The 17,589-nt window shown below is 44.5% G+C and overlaps 1 protein-coding gene across 2 annotated transcripts in view; it reads right to left on the bottom strand.

Annotated features, from left to right (window-relative positions):
- Positions 1-527: 527 nt before the first annotated feature.
- Positions 528-17,589, bottom strand: part of LOC147885283 (Ribosomal protein L7Ae/L30e/S12e/Gadd45 family protein) — a 54,758-nt gene continuing 37,696 nt past the window's right edge. The window contains exons 5-6 of one of the 2 annotated variants that reach the window (XM_087396793.1): positions 1,562-1,732; positions 528-895 (exon numbers count right to left, since the gene is read on the bottom strand). In XM_087396793.1, the coding sequence (XP_087252919.1) occupies positions 881-895; positions 1,562-1,732 (186 nt within the window). In that variant the 3' untranslated portion in view covers positions 528-880. Of the gene's footprint in view, positions 900-1,561; positions 1,733-17,589 lie in introns of both variants that reach the window. The other variant, XM_087396792.1, reaches the window with a different exon arrangement.

The following is a 17,589-nucleotide window of genomic DNA, read 5'->3' on the forward strand; positions in this document are numbered from 1 at the left end:
CTCCATATGGTACTACACTGGCTATCTTCTCAGCGAGACCTTTACACACAATGTTTCATTTCAAATGACCACATACTTGAATCCAGTCAGGCAGTATGTTATGACCAACGCTGGCAAACAGAAACTCTATGCAATCCTTCTCTTATTCTCTTTTGTCTATTAACATGTCAAGTGACATTTGCAACTTTTCAAAGTCAGAAGCTCTGCACTAAAAGACACTGTCCCCCAAGATCCAAAAAAATGATCCATTAAATGTCTTCAGTTGCCCCTAACTAACTTCGCCTTTTGCAATCCCAAATTTTACTTGGACTCTTAAAAGCATGCCAAGATTTATATATCTTCACATATCAATATCCACTCCTATAATAACACACGTATTTCAACAAAAAAGAGTAAATACTGTTATAAAAAACATATCTACCTAGTATTTCATCCTACACATCCTACAGGAATCTGAGAAAAAGAAATTCAATACAGCTAAGGACAGATAACAATAAAAAACAGCAACACATTGGAGACGAGACAATTTGTACAGCTCTTTGCAAAAAGCAGACAGAACAATGTCTGGAGATGCAGAACTAGCTCTGCAACCTAATACAAAATGCTGCTGACTAAAGAGCTTGGCCTGCAAAATTTTAGCCTATATGAGCATAGCCAACTCCTAATGTACATAACAGAGCCTTAAAATCTGTCTTCCAATCAAGCTTACGAGTCCTGCCCTGGAGTTGGGAATGTCTAACAGTTACAAAAATGATTGCTTCGTAAAAAAGAGAATTTGCACTTAGCAACATCTACTCCACCTGTAAAGCCATCAGAGATCTTATAATACAATCATCCATTGATCAAGCAACTTCCTCCAGGAAAGCTTGAATAGTCCTATTTATAGCTGAATCACCTGTCTGAAACAAATCAATGACAATAAGTCAACATGCTAAAATGCAATATTGTTTGTTTAGAACTCACATGTAAATAGTATGGTCGCCACTGAATGCCATTGGCCTTCTGCTATATAATGGAAACCCATAGCTTCCACAGTTTTTTCCTTGGGGGGACATATGTCCACCCCTGTATAGAGTTAATGAACAGATTTGCAGAAAATTTCTCGAAGAGAATTCTGGGGGAAAACCTCTCTCTACACTCCAAAAGCAGTCCAGTGGAATTTTCTATCAGGGCATGGTTTCTAAAAGCAGATCAAGATGCACACAGACCGCTCTCACTCTGTGCATGTATTTCTGAATGGATGAACCTCATTAAAGTTCCCCAAGTTTACACTTTATTTCTTAACCTTATGACATTTTTAAAGAGAGTTGGAGCAAAATGGGCCAGCTTGTGCAAATTTAGCAAATCCAATGCATCTAATGTAAGTAAGCAGAAGCACATACATGGACAAGAAATTGCAGATGCAATCACAGCACGAGTTTTCTTCAATAAAAGGAAAAATGGCTCAAATGCATCCGTAAGTATAAACTTATCTTTGAAGAGCAGTATGAGAAAGCTTCAGGCTTGCAAAAACTTGGTGACACATTATGAGTCTAATTCATCAAACAATTATGGAAGTCACCTTGACACCGATTGCTATTGCTGTGCGTACAGCAAGTATCTCGCCTAGTCTTATTGAACCGGTTCCATGGCCACCACTGATTGTAAGCAAAGGTACATTCCTGCTGGCAGCTAAATCAGGTAGGTGGTTGACAAGAAGCCGAGGATGGGCATCAGATGCTATTATAACTGCCTGTAAATTGAAAGACACATACAAAATAAGGATGAAGCTTAAGTGCATTCACAACACTAGAAAAATGCATTTTTCAAGGACAATTAACCACAATGTATATTCCAAGGCTGCTTCATACAGAATTACCATTGTGGTTTTCTATTATTGTTTACCTTTGTCATAGACTTTTAATAAAACATCCTTAATATCAAACACATGCTCTCATTTCTATTGCATCATATGCAAAGGCTTTTAAACTCCTGGTATCTCCAGCTCGTGTGTGAATTTTGTGTAGCATCATACATGATGTGGCTCCATTCTAGCTAGCCATAATGGATAGCTTTGACATAGCAAATCTTATCCCACATGTGACATTTCTGAAGTTGTCATAGAAGCAATCCTTTCTGGAGTGGATTGCACACTACAAAGGAGAAAGAGAACAGTTCATCTGCAGAAGATGCACATGTCTGTTGGGATTATTGTGATCACCTCCCCACTTGTGAAACCCTAAAAGAGGACATGGGGGAGGTGAACCAGCAGCATAATTTGCTCTGAGGGAAGCCACGTGAGCACGTCTAAAGACTGCCACGTGGGCAGATCAGAGAATACAGTCAGTCTGCCATGCTGGCAGCAAGCATGACTGCTGCAGCGAGTCCTGCAGAGGACAGCAGACAGTACGGAATCAGTACAGCTGAAAGACAGACAGTACGTGCCCATTCAGAGGCTTGTACCTGGTCGGCAGAAACATGGACACATGAATCAGCAGCAACATGGGTAGATCGGAGTCTGCTTTGTAAGTGGCAGGCATAATGACTGCTGCAGCAGGTCCTACAGAGGGCAGCAGACTAGTACGGAATCAAAAAGGCTAAAAGACAGACAGTACGTGGCCATTCAGAGGCTTGTACCTGGTGGGCAGCAACATGGACACGTGGATGGAGCAGGTTCTAGGCTTCAGGATGTGCAGTAGATGACTGAAGCAGAAGGCGGGCCAATAAGGACTGCTACATGGCCATGCAGGACTGTAGGACAGGTTGCCAGGCTGCAAAGAGCAATCGGGTCTGTGTGTCCTCACTAAGCCACACTTGATTGAATCTTGGTCACCTTCCTTCTTGCAAAGATACCTGCCCTTCAAACATAGGAGTTGACTTCCATTACTTCAAGCCCTAACTGAGATCTCCAAAGGTTCTCAGGTCCAAGCTCCACGCACTTTTGAATCTTCCTCGGGCTCTGATACCATTTTAGAAAACAGAAATGGTGGTTGCTTCAGCCTTGCTGTAGCCAACACTCCCGCAGCGGAAGCATGTAAAGAAACCTAGCCCAGGAAATACACAATGCTAAATTCAAATTTCTCTCCTTTCTGTTGTGCACACGAGTATAGATAGAGATAATACAGACACAGATCTTGAACAATGACCAAAGAGTAAATGTGTAAATTTCTCCAAAGATGGACAAAACCTGATACAAAAAGTGTGTCCAGTGTGCCATCATCTAGCAGATAGGGGTACTGCCTGGACCCTGGCACCTAAGAACTGTGCTCTGCCTTGTCCTAGTGCCTTCAGAATGTTTGTCAGCCTGCGTGCTCCTATGGAACTTCAGTGGGCTGCTCAGATACCACTTGCTCAGACCTCCTTGCTGCGATGCAATGCAGCCAATGTGAGGTACTATACATGTGCTCCTATGGAGCTTCAGTGGGCTGCTCAGATACCACTTGCTCAGACCTCCTTGCTGCAATGCAATGCAGCCCATGTGAGGTACTATACATGTGCCTAGACCTCCTTGCTGGTCCTGTCTGCAGCCATTCTCTGAGGTGCAAAGGACCCTGATCCCTGGCCTGCCTGCTGCTCCAACCTCCAGCCAATTCGGCTGTATGCCCCTTTGTTTGGCCAATCCAATGCAGGATGAACCTGACAGACCCACCGACTGAGCCGACCCAGTCTATGAATGCTGACCTGCAAACAGCTCTTTACGTCCAGAACTGCCATGTGGCAGGCGCCTAATGGCCTGCGATGTATCTTTGCAAGAAGGAAGGTGACCAAGATTCAATCAAGTCTGTTCCAGGAGTTTCAATCCTATGGGAGCACAGGCGAAAATTCCAAACATTGAAGATGCGGGCAAGGTGGGTGAGGATTAAGGATTAACTACCCTATTTGCAAGGTGAAGCTGTGCAGCCACCTGGTGGCCAGGAAGCTCTGGAAGATAACAATAGAAGTTCACTTGATAGCGCCCGGAAACTCTACCTTCGATCTTCTGATCCTTATGTGCCACAATCTGCTCAGGAATAAAGACTTCATCTTGCTCATCAACTTCTGGTTGCTCTTCAACTGCCATATCTTGTGGCACTTCTCCATGAAAAGGCTTCAACAAGCTAACATGGAAAGCATTGTGGATGGTCCAATTCTTAGGTAACTTCAGCATGTAAGCTACCTCATTGATCTGCTCAAGAACTTGAAAGGGCCCGTAGTACCTCATATTCAGCTTGGTATACAGCTTTACCTCCCCTCTCCTGCTCCTTAGACGTGCCTTAAGAAAACACAGCAATACCCAGTCACCTTCCTTGAAGACCACGCTCCTAGGATGCTTATCTGCGGCTCTTTTCTACTTGTCCTGGCTGCGTTGAAGGGCATACTTCACCTTTTCATACGTTGTCCGCAAGTCTTCCACATACTAATCAGCCACAAATATCTTCTCTTTTGTATGCAAAATGGGAGGAGCCTTTTTCCCACCTTCCACTATTTCAAATGGTGCCTTACCAGTGGAAGAATGCACTATGTTGTTGTATGCATACTCAATCAGTGGTAAATAATGCTCCCATTTTGCTTTGTGCCTACACACATAACAACGCAGCAAATCCAATGTTGTAGAATTTGCCTCTTCAGACTGGCCATCAGTCTATGGATGATATGGTACACATGTCATCAAACAAGCCTCTCCAGAACATATTGGTCATTCGTGGATCTCCTCCATGGATCTCTATTGCTCAAGATAGACTCAGGCATCTCATGGTACTTGAAGATAAACTTCAAGAATTCTTTTGCCATCTGCTTGCTCACTGTGATAAGCAATAGTAACTACAGATACCTATGGTTTCTTGGACATAGGTTCCATATGTGGCCTTCTGGAAAGTGCATCAGCCACTACATTCTTCTTTCCAGCCACATGAACAATCCGAAAATGAAAAATGTTAAGGAAGTTTGCCCATCTCATGTGCTTCTCTGACAACTTTCTCTGAGTGAGAAAGTACCGCAACAATTGGTGATCCTAAAAATCAGCACCTAATAAATAGTGCTTCCACACAGTAAGAGCATGTACTACAGCTACCAATTCTTGCTCATACACATTCATGTTGTATTCAGCATCTCAGAGCAGCCTGCTCTCATATGCAACCACTCTGCCTTCCTGCATAAGAACTCCACCAACATTGTTGCCGCTTGCATCACATTGAAGAACAAAAGGCTTTCGCAAGTCTGGCAAAATGATAATAGGATCAAAGCATAATTTTTCCTTCAGCTCATTGAATGCAGTAATTTCTTTCTTATCCCAACGGAAAGGCACTGCCTTCTTCTGTAAAGCATGTAAAGGTGAAGCTATCTCAGCAAAATCGCGTATGAACCGCCTGTAATATGAACACAAGCCAAGAAAGCTACGAACTTCATGTAGGTTCTTCAGTGGAGGCCAATTCTTAATTGCCTCTATCTTGGCAGGGTCCATTTTCTGGCAGTGTCCCAGAAAATGGATCTCTGGCATGAAAAACTCACTCTTTTTAGTGTTGACCAGCAGCTTGTGTCTTATGAGCTCTGCAAATACAACTGCCAGATGTTGCTTATGCTCCTCTTCATCCTTCGAGTGCACAATAATATCATCAAAGAATGTACCCACAAACTTTCTATGCCCTCTGAAAATCCGGTCCATCATGCGGTTGAAGGTAGTAGGAGCATTAGTCAGACCTAATGGCATCACAAGAACCCAAAAGTAGCCCTGAAAGCAGTCTTGTGTACATCTTCGGGCTTGATACGTATCTGATGGTAACCACTCTTCAAGTCGATGTGACGGAAGATGGCTGATCCCTCCAATCGATCCAAAATATCATCTATGCGTGGGATGGGGAATTGATTCTTGATAGTGATCTTGTTCGGAGCCCTGTAGTCAATACACATTCTCCAAGATCCATCCTTCTTCTGCACCAATAGGACGGGAGAACAATATGGAGAAGAACTTGGCTGAATCAGCCCCTTCTGTAGCAGTTCATTCACTTGGCTCATGATCTCCTCCTGTTGTGCCGCACTAACTCTGTATGGTGGCCGATTTGGTGGGGAGCTGCCAAGAATAATATCAATGGTATGATCTTCTAGCCTTTCAGGAGGTAACTCCTTTGGAAGATCATTTGAAGAGCAATCTCGAAACTGAAATAAAAACTCAGTTTGCTGTTTTTCCAGCTTAGAGAGATTAGATTCATCCTCTATTGGTTCCTTTTCTTTTACAAATATCAAGTATGTTGAAAGATGCTTTTTTCATTATAGAGGAAATTGCTGAAGCGGATACAATTGGGACTGATTCCCCTTTCATTTTTACATCTATGACTTGGGTTTTACCCCTATAAGTCAAAGTAAGCTTCTTATCATGCGCATCAATGATAGCATGAACATGATACATCCAAGGCATCCCCAGCAAAACATCACACTCAGGTAAAGGCATCACATAGAAATCCTCATAATCCACATAGCCCTGAATGTGAATCCACAACTTCCCTATGATAGGAGACAGGGGTATTGAGCTCCGGATTAGCCATATTGGCCTCACAAAGAGGGTCAATCTCCTCTGATCGAAGACCCAACTGAGCTGCAAGTTTAGGAGTTATAAAATTTGCTTTGGCTCCTGAGTCAAAGAAGTACAAGCAGATTCTGGTCCCGTATCTTGCCCCATGCTCTGCACGTCTCTGTCTTCTTCTCATCAAGCCCACCCCCAATGATATCAGGGATGTGGTCAGCACTTGGTTTGGGTCTCTTGCCCCTGGGGTCCTCTCTTCTGTCCTGATCAGGTTCAGCCTGTGGTGCTGCAGCTTCCTTCCTCTTCTTCTGGGGACAGTCTGCTGCCCTGTGACCACTCTCTTTGTAGAGGAAACACTTTCCTTCAGCAAACAATCTATTCCTCTCTTCAGAGGTGAGGGAAGAGGGCTGCTGCTTTCTTCTCTGCCCTGCCACAAACCTTGATTTAGAAGGCACTTTTCCAGCTTGCTGTGGTTTCTTGTACTCCTCTTTAAAAAGGCTTTTAAAGCTTGAGACTCTGCCCTACACGAGTGAGTAAGCTGTGTTTGCATTCTCTATCAACTGTGACATGCTGGAAATGTGTGTCTTTGTGCAATAGTCCCTCAACTCTTTAGGAAGACCACAACACTACTTCTCTACCTGGTCTGAAAAGGAGACTGTTCTGTAGGAGCTCACAGGCAGAAGTGCATCCCAAAACTTCTTATTGTAGTCTTCCAAGTTCTTGCAATCCCTGGCATTCAAATTATGCCACTGTGTCATGACATCCACTTCAAATGTAGTGGTAAGCCATGTGGCTGTGAATACCTGCTTGAAGTCAACCCATGTAGCAGGTGTCTGCCTCTAAAGAAGAAGGATGGACCACCACTGCATCGCATTACCTTTGAGGAATGTGGCTGCCTTCCTGATTTTTGAGGACTTTGTGAAATAGCCTCCAGCATATGCCAAGTCAAACTACTGCAAAAAGGTGAGAGCCTTCATCCTATTTGCATGTCCATCGAAGGTCTCAAATTTCACTACTGCCCCTCCCTCCTTGTAATCCTTTATCTTAACCGATGATCATAACTAGGGGGCTGCAAATAAGGAGGCTGCTGTCCTTGGGGTCCTTCTGGAGCTTGTATAACACTCCCTACAGCAAGATTTGCTGGCACAGGTGGTATTGCTTGATTGTGAGACACCATGGGACTGCCTTCATGCTTCTAGGCTGCATCCCCACATTAGCATACATAGGATTTGGGGCTGGCTGTGTGGTCATGGCCTGGAATATAGATCCTCCACCAAAGTGGGATGGCTGAACCACATGATGTGTTTGGGCTTGCTGCCCTTGCTGCATATTTTGAGCATTGCTGCCATGCTCATTCCCATTTGGTCCTTGCCTCTGTGGCAGATCCTGTATGGGCTGTCCCACTGCCCTCGGCAATAGAGCTGGGTTATGCACAATCTTAGCGAAGCTTTGAGTGAGCTGAGTTAAAACTTGTAACACAAAAGCCATTTGTATTTGCATCACAGCCATGGCATCTGGCTGTACGCTTGGGTCTGCACCCAATGCAACTCTAGCAGGGTTATGTACTTGTGGAGCTGGCTGCCCCAAAAGTGGTAGTACTTGGCTTCCTTGAGGAGCATGCTGCCCCAATACATCAGCATGTGTATTCTGCCCTTCATGGGCTGCATCTTGCACTCTTGTTCCAAGGTGTGCTCCCCTTGACTGCTGCTCTGGCTCAGACTCTGAGTCTGCATCATAACCTTGTCCTACATGCTCCATATTAAAGGCAATGGATGGCTGTGCCAACAAAAATCAGCAGATACTTTCTCTACCCTACTTTACTTGCTCACAACAACAAAATACAGCCTGCTTATTCCATTGCCATTGCCAAATGCAATACTGAAAGCATACAATTCCACAGCATAGCATCACTGAATCATAGAAACAAGGAGGCTGGAATGCCCCTACTCAATAAGCATACAATGTGACACCTGTTGGCCCCAACACTTGGCGCCCTTTGCAGTATTTCTTTATTTACTAGTTAGGTCAATTACAAGGGACTCCCTCCTTGAACTCACCCACAAGTGCAACCCAATACAACGCCAACCAATGGTTGTGCAAGTGACCAACACCTAGTGCTATCCACTTGGTTCCCTTTAGTAGCAAAGCATACCACAAACGGAATGATCCAACATCATACCAAGCAACGCATCCTCACAAATCAAGGCCATCACTGAGTCCAAGGCTTGCCACTGCTCCCCCAGGAAGCGAGTATCACAACCAGTGACCCAATCCTCTTCCAGGCTAATGGCAAGGCAACCAACCTTCCAAAGCTCAGCAAAAACAGTAAAAGCACACACCAATAGAAGAAGATAAGAGTACAGCCAGAAAATGGAGCCTGTTTCCAGCTCGAAACAGCCCCAGAAGATGGTCGACCAGCAGTCACAGGAGGAGGCTGTCCCTGACTGCCTTCCAGCATCAGAATGAATCACAAAAAGAGTCAACCAGCAATCAGCAACCAACCAGCCATGAAGTCGCCCATCCAACTGAGAATTTCAGCCAATAGCAACCTCCAAATTCAGTGTGCACAGCACTAGACAGGAGCTAGGAGATAGGCAACCAGGATTATGGCTTCAAACAGTGAAAAAGCAGCAATCTGTCGCAAAGAATGTCGAGAAAACCATCAGAAAAGGCCCAGAATGAAGTCGTCCAAGCCCAATGAGAATGCCAGCAGCAGGAGACACCAGTAGGAGAAAATCTGTCGTGGAGAAATCAGCAGAAACGCATTCAGCCAGCAGCAGGGAGCTCCACAAATCCGCACGCTCTCAAGATGAGACTGCTTTGTAGGGATGAAGACCCAGAACAGCAGGATAGGGTAGGATAGGGTTCCAGGATCTTCCAGGTGCTTCTAGATGTGACACAGAGATGCCACAAGTCAGAACAGCTCAAACACACACACAAAGGACACATGGCAAAGTTTGACCCAAGGTGGATGTGGGCATTTAATGGCTCTAGGAGGTCACTTTTGAAGACATGACCCTAGTGAATAGAACCTCTAGGGGGTTACTTTTTCAAACATGACCCTAGTGAATGGAACCAAGCTAATAGCACTAGGAATTGCACTTGTTGCGCACTTAATCATAGGTACCCTTTGGACATCAATTAATGCCCCTAGCCCAGCAGCCTTAGGCCAAATTCAGTTGCAGTTAGTTTAATCACGTTGCCATCACGTCCCCGTGACACGGTGGGTTGGTGAGGGGTCGTTTGTAGCGGGAGATAGACTGACTCACTCTCTCTCCTGCTCAACACTAACTGAACTGATAGAATGATGCACTCAATACACAAATGATGCTGTGGATGTAAGTGCACACTGCCCTGTAGATCCAAGGCTACCTGCTGGTCTGCTGCGGGGAATCTTGGCTGCTCAGCTAAGCACTGAAGGCCTAGAAGTGGATGAGAAATGAGGGGCCAAGGGGCTGCCTTTTATAGGCCCCCTTGGGCCTGGAAAATGGCCGACTGGAGGGCTACTTGTACCGACTGGATCAGTCTGCTGTACCGACCCTGGAACACTTCCCAACTTGCTGATGTGGCACTGACCAGATGAGGTGGCAATCAGCACTGACTGCTGATGTCATCGCGAAGTGGCTGACATCATCGCAGACTAACTCTGCACCTATTTGTACAGCAGCCCACATGCCTGCTTGCGTGGCAGTCTATGTGGCATGCCTGCATGGCTGCTGCCCTTACTGAAACTTGAACTAGGGTAGGGAAAAAGCCGCCTTGTACGCTGCAAGGAGGTCTGGATAACCTGTGGAAAAATATTCTTCCACCATGGTACTTCGTGGGAGCCCCTCTGCTTGAACTTGACCTTCATATAAGCGTTGTCTGAGGTAAAAATCTGCTCCAGTTCATCGACCTCGGCCTCATCAACAATTTCAGGCTGCTCCACATGTGGTACTGTGATAAGTGCCAGACGCACATATGGTTTGAGCCATGACACATGAAAAACTGGATGCATGGTCGATGTCAAAGGTAACTGCATCTTCAGGGCCACATCATTCACAACCTTAATGATTGGAGAGGGTCAAAAACTCTAATGAGAAAGCTTCGGGCAGTGGGCACCTTGCAATTTGCTTGAGACACTTTTTCATGATCCGAAGATAGACCCACTGCCCTTCCTTGTAACTCACGTCACGCCTATGCTTGTTGGCTTGCGTTTGGTAGGTCTCCTGGGCTTTGGCGATGCGGTCCTTTACTGACTCCATGATCTTCTCATAGGTCTCTATGATACGATCGACTTTGTATATCTTCTCAGATGTCCCAGTGAGAAGGGGCTTGAATTTCTTGCCGAAAGCTACTTCATAGGGACTCCGACCCATGCTGGAAGAATGGGTGTTGTTCAGGATCCCTTGTACTAGGGGTAAAATATTGTTCCCGGCTGGACTAAGCATTTGCAACATAGCACTTCAGAATGTTGAATGATAAGTGGTTGTAGACTTTGTCTCGCCATCTAATTGCGGATGGAAATTGCTGGAGAAGCTGAGTTTGGTACCAAAGTTATCGAATAGGTCTCTCCGAAAATTACTCGTGAATTTGGAATCCTTGTCGGATACAATGATATGGGGCATGCCACACATTGGATACAACCATCTAAGAAAAAGACGAGCTATATCATGTGCATCGATGGTACCCTTGCATGGAATACGCATGACAAACTTGCTAAACCTATCCACAATGGTCAAACACATGGTGTTATTGGTACCGATAGTTGGTGGATGGCAATGAGATACATAGTGATGAACATCACTGCATAAATGAGGCCAGAAAAATTTGTGCTCGATCTTCTCGAGAGTGCCTGCAACTCATCTCTGTCCGCCTGCTGGAGAATCGTGCATATCATAGAGGATGGTAGCATAGTGTGGGGGCAATTCACATTGGCGTTCTTTGAAGAACAACCACCCGTCATGTATAGCATAGTCGCCTGGGCATGTGTCTAGCATGACTTTGTACCACGGTGTCTGAAAAAATGGATCCGTATGGTACTGGTTGCGCATCTCTGGTATAGAAGACTTCTATACTATGGAAATAGAGGTGACCATTCCTCGTCTGCTAAGAGCATCTACCACAATGTTCTCGGTGGCTGATACTCGATCATCCCGCCAAACTGCTAAAAAGTCATGAAGCCACTGCGTAACAACTCCTCTAACTGTTGCTCAACCTCCTCCTCCATCGTCTTGCTAAGACAGTAACGATGCTTCCTGGGGAGTCAAGAGCTCAATACGATGGTCCTCTGGCCGACTTGGTGGTAAGGGTGGAGTAAGGCTCGATGTGAGAAAAATTTCCTGGTACAGTTGAAGCAAAGCTTTCGGGTCCTTGGCTGAAACTTCTGTAATGGTCGCATTGACATAGAATATGATGCCTCTCCTCCTCTGCGGATCTGGAGTGCCATCTAGATTGTGAATCAAAGGGCTAGGTAAATTGTTCTTTAGCCAAGTGATGAACTTACCTTCATGATCTGGAATTTTGGGGTCTAGAGCTTGATAGTCCGGACAAACTTGGAACTGGTGTCACCATTGGGCTCCCAAGATTCTCTCTACTGCCTGAGTTGGTGCTAGCCTGAAAGTAAGGGTATCTACCCATCCTCCTATCTTCAGAGTTGCTACTGAGGCCACCTTGTCGCTCTCCGCCTGCTGTCCTATGAATGCCCCATTTGAGGTGATGGTATCTGAGGGGGTGCGAATCAACCTGGCTCACTGAATGACTTTGGTAGAAATGATGTCCTCGAAACTCCTTGAATCTGCGACAATAAGGACTTTTTGGCCGTTGATATGGCCGTAGAACTTCAACAACGTGGAAAATTGTTGAGTCTCCCTAATATTGATCTTCGAGCTCCTCTATAACCACTGAGATAGTTTTGGCTGGAGTCAAAGCTACTGAAGAACCACTTTTTGTGGTTCCATATGCCTGAAGCTTCTTAAAATACGGGCAATCCAGCTTTTTGTGCCCCTGCTCATGGCACAAGAAGCAGTGGTTTTCTTTGGCATAGGCAGCTCGGGCTGCTGCGTCCAAGTACCCTCCATAGTTGTCGTTGTCTTTCGCTTCTGTTGCCCCGTGCTAGATTTCCTCCCTCCATCAAGAGCGGCGGAATCTGGGGGATTCTTACTGTTGACCTGTTTGGGTCCTTGACCTTGGTGCATGAGCTAAAAGTTATGAGCAAGCTCGTATGCACACTCATAGTCCTGTGGCTGAAAACTACGGACGTACCATTGGATGTCTGAATACAACCATTAAGGAATTTGTTTAGCTTCTGATTGTCCTCCAGCTCCAATTGTACGCACACCTGAGTGAATTTATTGGCATAATGATTCACTGACTTGGTGTCCCCCTGGTGTAGCACGTACTACTGACTTTGAAGCTTGTCCAAGTTCTAGGATGGCAGGAACCGTGATGGGAGATCTTTCACGAATTCCGTTCAGCTTTAAAGAGGTGTCTCCTCGTCTGCATCATAGTGGTCTTTTTACCACTTAAGCCACCAGGTGACCGCCTCGCCTATAAGGTGCATGGATGCTAAGATGCAACACTCGTCGTTGTTCGTAGGCATCACTGAAAAATAACTTTCAAACTCATTAAGCCACGAAGTCAACATTAAGGATCCCTGCTTACCATCCTACCGTGTGAAGTTGAGCTTCCCTGGCAAGGAAGGCTTGACTGGAGGTGGGAGTCTCTCCTCCACACCCCCCCCCCCCCCCCGGCTGGTCGGAGTAGAGAAATGAGGAGCTGTCGGTCCCTTTCTTCCTTCTCTTCTCAAGCAGTAAGCTCCCTGTCTTCCTTCTCTTCTTGAGCGTGTTTGCAGGTTGGCATTCATAGACTAGATCGGTCCAGTCTGAGTCTGGTCGGGTGTGCCGTGTACCCTTCACCAAACAAAGGGGCATACAGCCCTAAAAAGGTCCCCATCATAGTTACCATCAAACGCGTTTGATTGGCTTACCAAACGTTTGGAAACATTTGAAAAACATGCGTTTGGAAACTTCAATCAAACTTTGCTTTTAGTACACAAGTTTGAAAAACCCACGCTTGAAAAAACCCTAAAGTCATAAAATATGCAAATTCGCCTCTTTTTCCACGCCCACACCTGCGCGACAGCTTCCGTACTTCCTTCTGTACCTCCTACATTGGAAGTGCAGGCCCTAGGGTAACGGGTTGCATGTTGCAGGCTGCAGCCTGCTCTAGTCTTCGACAGCCTTGAGCCTACAGCCCAAGTCATACAGCCCACTAGTCAGTGGTGACTGCTCTACACGCTACTCAAGAGTCAAGACTAGAGTCGAGACTGTAGGCTCTACTGGACTGTGCAGTCCCAGGCTCCAACCCCCATGCTGAGTTCTCTCTTGTAAGGTAATTTTCTTGCTGCTGTAACCTTTAGAACCTATCTTTGAAGCTTGAAAGTTGGCAAGTGAATGCTACAGCCTGTTGAAACTTGAAAGTTGAAACTTCAAGCTTCACTTAAGTTATAATTATTTTTATTGTCTTGACTCTTGTTTGAACTTTGCAGTTTGGAATCTCCAGATAGCTTTAGACCTTAGCCTTGCATTACTTTCAAGGTGCAAATTGCAATTTGCAGATATATCATATACATTATAAGCATCCTTGCAGGCTGCAAGCTCTAGCCTCGAGTGAAGAGTCTCGACTCTCAACTTTCAAGTCTCTACCTCCTGAGTCCTCACTGCTCAGGTAGTTTTAACTTTTAGTCTTTTAGAGGCTTCAGCCTTGAAAGTTCAATACCTCTATTTGAATTTTGTAACTTGCTTCTTTAAATCAGCCCCTTGAACCTATTACATACAGAGTTATTTTGAGTCTACTAATTTATAAATTCTAACTTCTAAGTTCTAAGTACTTGTAATTTGCAAATTGCAAGGTCTTGCAGTTTCAAGTTTCAACTTTCAGCCCTCATCATGGGTAGGATCAAAGGAGCTCAGTGGGAGTATGTTGAGATTGAAGGTGATTCTCGAAATGGGACAAGTGGAATGAAGAGGTGCAAGTGTGTGTATTGTGGTCATGGTTACCAAGGAGGGCCACATAGAATCCGTGGGCATATTCTTGGCATTGAGTCCAGAGGAGTTAACCCTTGCCTAGCTCCTCCACCTAATGTGGTAGAAATATGCAAGCGGTTAGATGCTGCAACTGGTGCAGCAGTTTTGGTAGAAGACGATGGTAGTTTTGTGGAGATGGAAGGAGCTTCCAATATTGGGCACAAAGCAAGTAACAAGCGGCATAAGCTTCCAACCTATGGGAGCAAACAACATACTCTTGTACAGTCTTGGCAAGTGGCTGCAAGAGAGAAGGCCATGAGTGCTTGCAGGAAAATATTTTTTGCGGAGGATTTGTCTTTCAATTTAATTCGTAGCCCTTTCTTCTTGGACTTTGTCAACGCAGTTGGGGAGGTTGGACCTTCATGGAAACCTTCTTCATATGAAACCTTCCGCACTAAAGACCTTAGGGAGGAGGTGAAGTCCATTAAGAAGGAGCTTTAAGTGGTGAAGGAGAAGTGGCCAAAGTATGGTTGCACAATAGTGTCCGATGGCTGATCAGACACTAGGAGGCGACCACTTATCAATTTCATGGTAACTTCTATCCATGGGGGTATTTTCATGAAAGCGGTGGACACTAGTGGCCACTTAAAGACAGGTGAGTACATCTTCACCATCCTAAAAGAGGTTATTTAAGAGGTGGGGTCAGAAAATGTAGTCCAAGTTGTCATGGATAATGCTTCCAATTGTGTGCTTGCTGGAGATATGCTTGAGGAGGACTATCCCCATATTTTTTTCACTCGTTGTACTTGCCATTGTCTTGACTTGCTATTTGAGGACATCGGCAAGTTAGATTGGGTGAAGCCTGTGCTTGACATAGCACGGATGATTGTAACATTCATCACAAGGAAGCAAAGAGCTTTACATATGTTCCGCTCTTTGAGTGAGCATGAGTTGTTAAAGCCTTGTGACACTAGGTTTGCCTACATGTACATAGTTTGGGCAATTTAATAGATGTAAGGCAAGCATTGAGGAGGATGGTTGTAAGTGAAGAATGGACAAGATGGCAGACCTCCAAAATAGAAAAAGGCAAAAAAGTGGAAGAGCATGTCCTTGACAATGCATTTTGGGAGCAATGCCTTATCATAAAGAACTTGTGTGCTCCCATCTTGAAGCTTCTCCGTCTTGTGGATCGAGAGGGTGCAACCATGGGATTTGTTTATGAACTCATGGACAAGATGGTGGAGGAGCTTGATGCCATGAAGAATATTTCAGCGGATCGCGTGAAAAAAGTACACGACTTATGTGTGTCAAGGTGGGCTTTTATGAGTTACTTGTAAGTTGTAATCATTTTTGTGCATTTTTTAAGTAGATACTTGATAGTTATTAGTAACTCATATACATCAATGATATTTTGTAACTTAGGTGGAATATGATGCACTCTCCCTTGCATGCTTCTGCATTCATCCTTCATCCAGTTTGGAGAGGCAAGGGTCAGGAAACTGATCAAGAGGTGCAAAGTGGTTGGATGACCACCATTGAGCGGTATAGCAAAAATGATATGGAGCTGCAGGTAAGGCTTAAGTGATATGGCACATGCTTCAGGATGCATTTATGCAAGCTATAAGCTGTAGCAAAGTTTCTTGAATTTTAATTTCTGGTTGGAACTTGGAACTTGGGACTTGTTGCTGGCCATTTCAGGCCAAATTGATAGACCAATTGTATATGTATCGTGATTGTGAGGGATCATTCTCACGTATGGCTGCAAAGGACAAGTCACTTATGGCCACAGGAGTGAAGTGGTGGGAATCTTTTGGAGCTAGCACTCCAGAGCTACAATGACTAGCCATCTGCATCCTTTCACAGGGTAGTAGTGCCTCTCCTTGTGAAAGAAATTGGTCCACATTCTCACTTATCCATACAAAGAAACGGAATCGCTTGAAGCCCGCACAGATGGAGAGATTGGTATATGTGAAATCTCCGTCTCACAAGAAACATCAAACAACGGGGTTTTCTCAAGATGGAGGAGAGTGAAGTCTTTTGGATCTTTCAAGTTTCGATCTCCTATCTCTCTTGGCTATTTTGAAGCTTCTTCGAGCTAGAACATAGAAGATTAAAGGCTTATCTTTCTTTTAAATTTCAGGTCACACTGGCTATGCTTGAGAAGGAACGTGATGTGGATCGCTTACTCACATTGGAGAAGTTGCGAGCTAAGCTAGAGACTGAGCAGCCAATCACCATAGTGGATGTCGATGATGGATTGCTTGATATGGACGAGGAGGATGACAAGGATCAGAATGAGGATGAGGATGAGGATGAGGATGAAGATAAGGAAGAAGAAGAGACCCAAGACATACCAATGGAAGCAATAGCATAGATTTGTTTGTTTAAAGCTTTTAGATGCTACCAACTATTTAGTAACTAGTTACTAGCCTTAACATGGGGACAAAATCACGTTTCATATTTTTCAGCTTGCAAGTTCTAAATTGTAAGCTGTTTTTTTTTAGAAAAAAGGTTTTGACTTTGCAATTTTGTTTTCAATTTATGGGCCTAAGTGCCAAGTTCCAACTTCCAAGCTTTGTAATTCAACTCTTTGAGAGTCAAAACTCAACATATGACTGGTTTGGCAGTGGCAACTTGTAACTTGTAAGTTTATAAGTTGTAAGTTGTAACTGGTTTTTGCTTTAAAAGTCTGAATTTTAATGAAATTACAAGCTTGTTAAGCTGTGTATTATTATTTGTAATGACATTGTCAAAATATGCAGCATAGCATATTTTTTTATTGAAATTACCATATTAAAAAAACCCACGTTTGGAAACTCTCTCATTTTTTCAAACTTATCAAACGTTTGGAAACTCCAAACGTTTGGAACCCCTAAATGTTTGATTGTAACTATGGTCCCCATTGAATTGGTTGCCGATAGGAGCAGCAGGGAGGCCAGGGATCAGGTCCTTTGCACCTCAAAGATTGGCTGCGCACAAGAGCAGCAAGGAGGTCTAGGATCAGCACATATACAATGTCTCACCATTGGGCAAGCTCCCTACAAGCCTAGACAATGCAGTTTTCAAGAAAGAAGCTAAAAGCAAAATATCCTTTATAAATATGTCAGC

Source organism: Dipteris shenzhenensis, chromosome 25 (assembly GCF_047967505.1).
Source record: "Dipteris shenzhenensis isolate YYH24624 ecotype China chromosome 25, Dip_SZ_1.0, whole genome shotgun sequence".
Classification (NCBI taxonomy): domain Eukaryota; kingdom Viridiplantae; phylum Streptophyta; class Polypodiopsida; order Gleicheniales; family Dipteridaceae; genus Dipteris; species Dipteris shenzhenensis.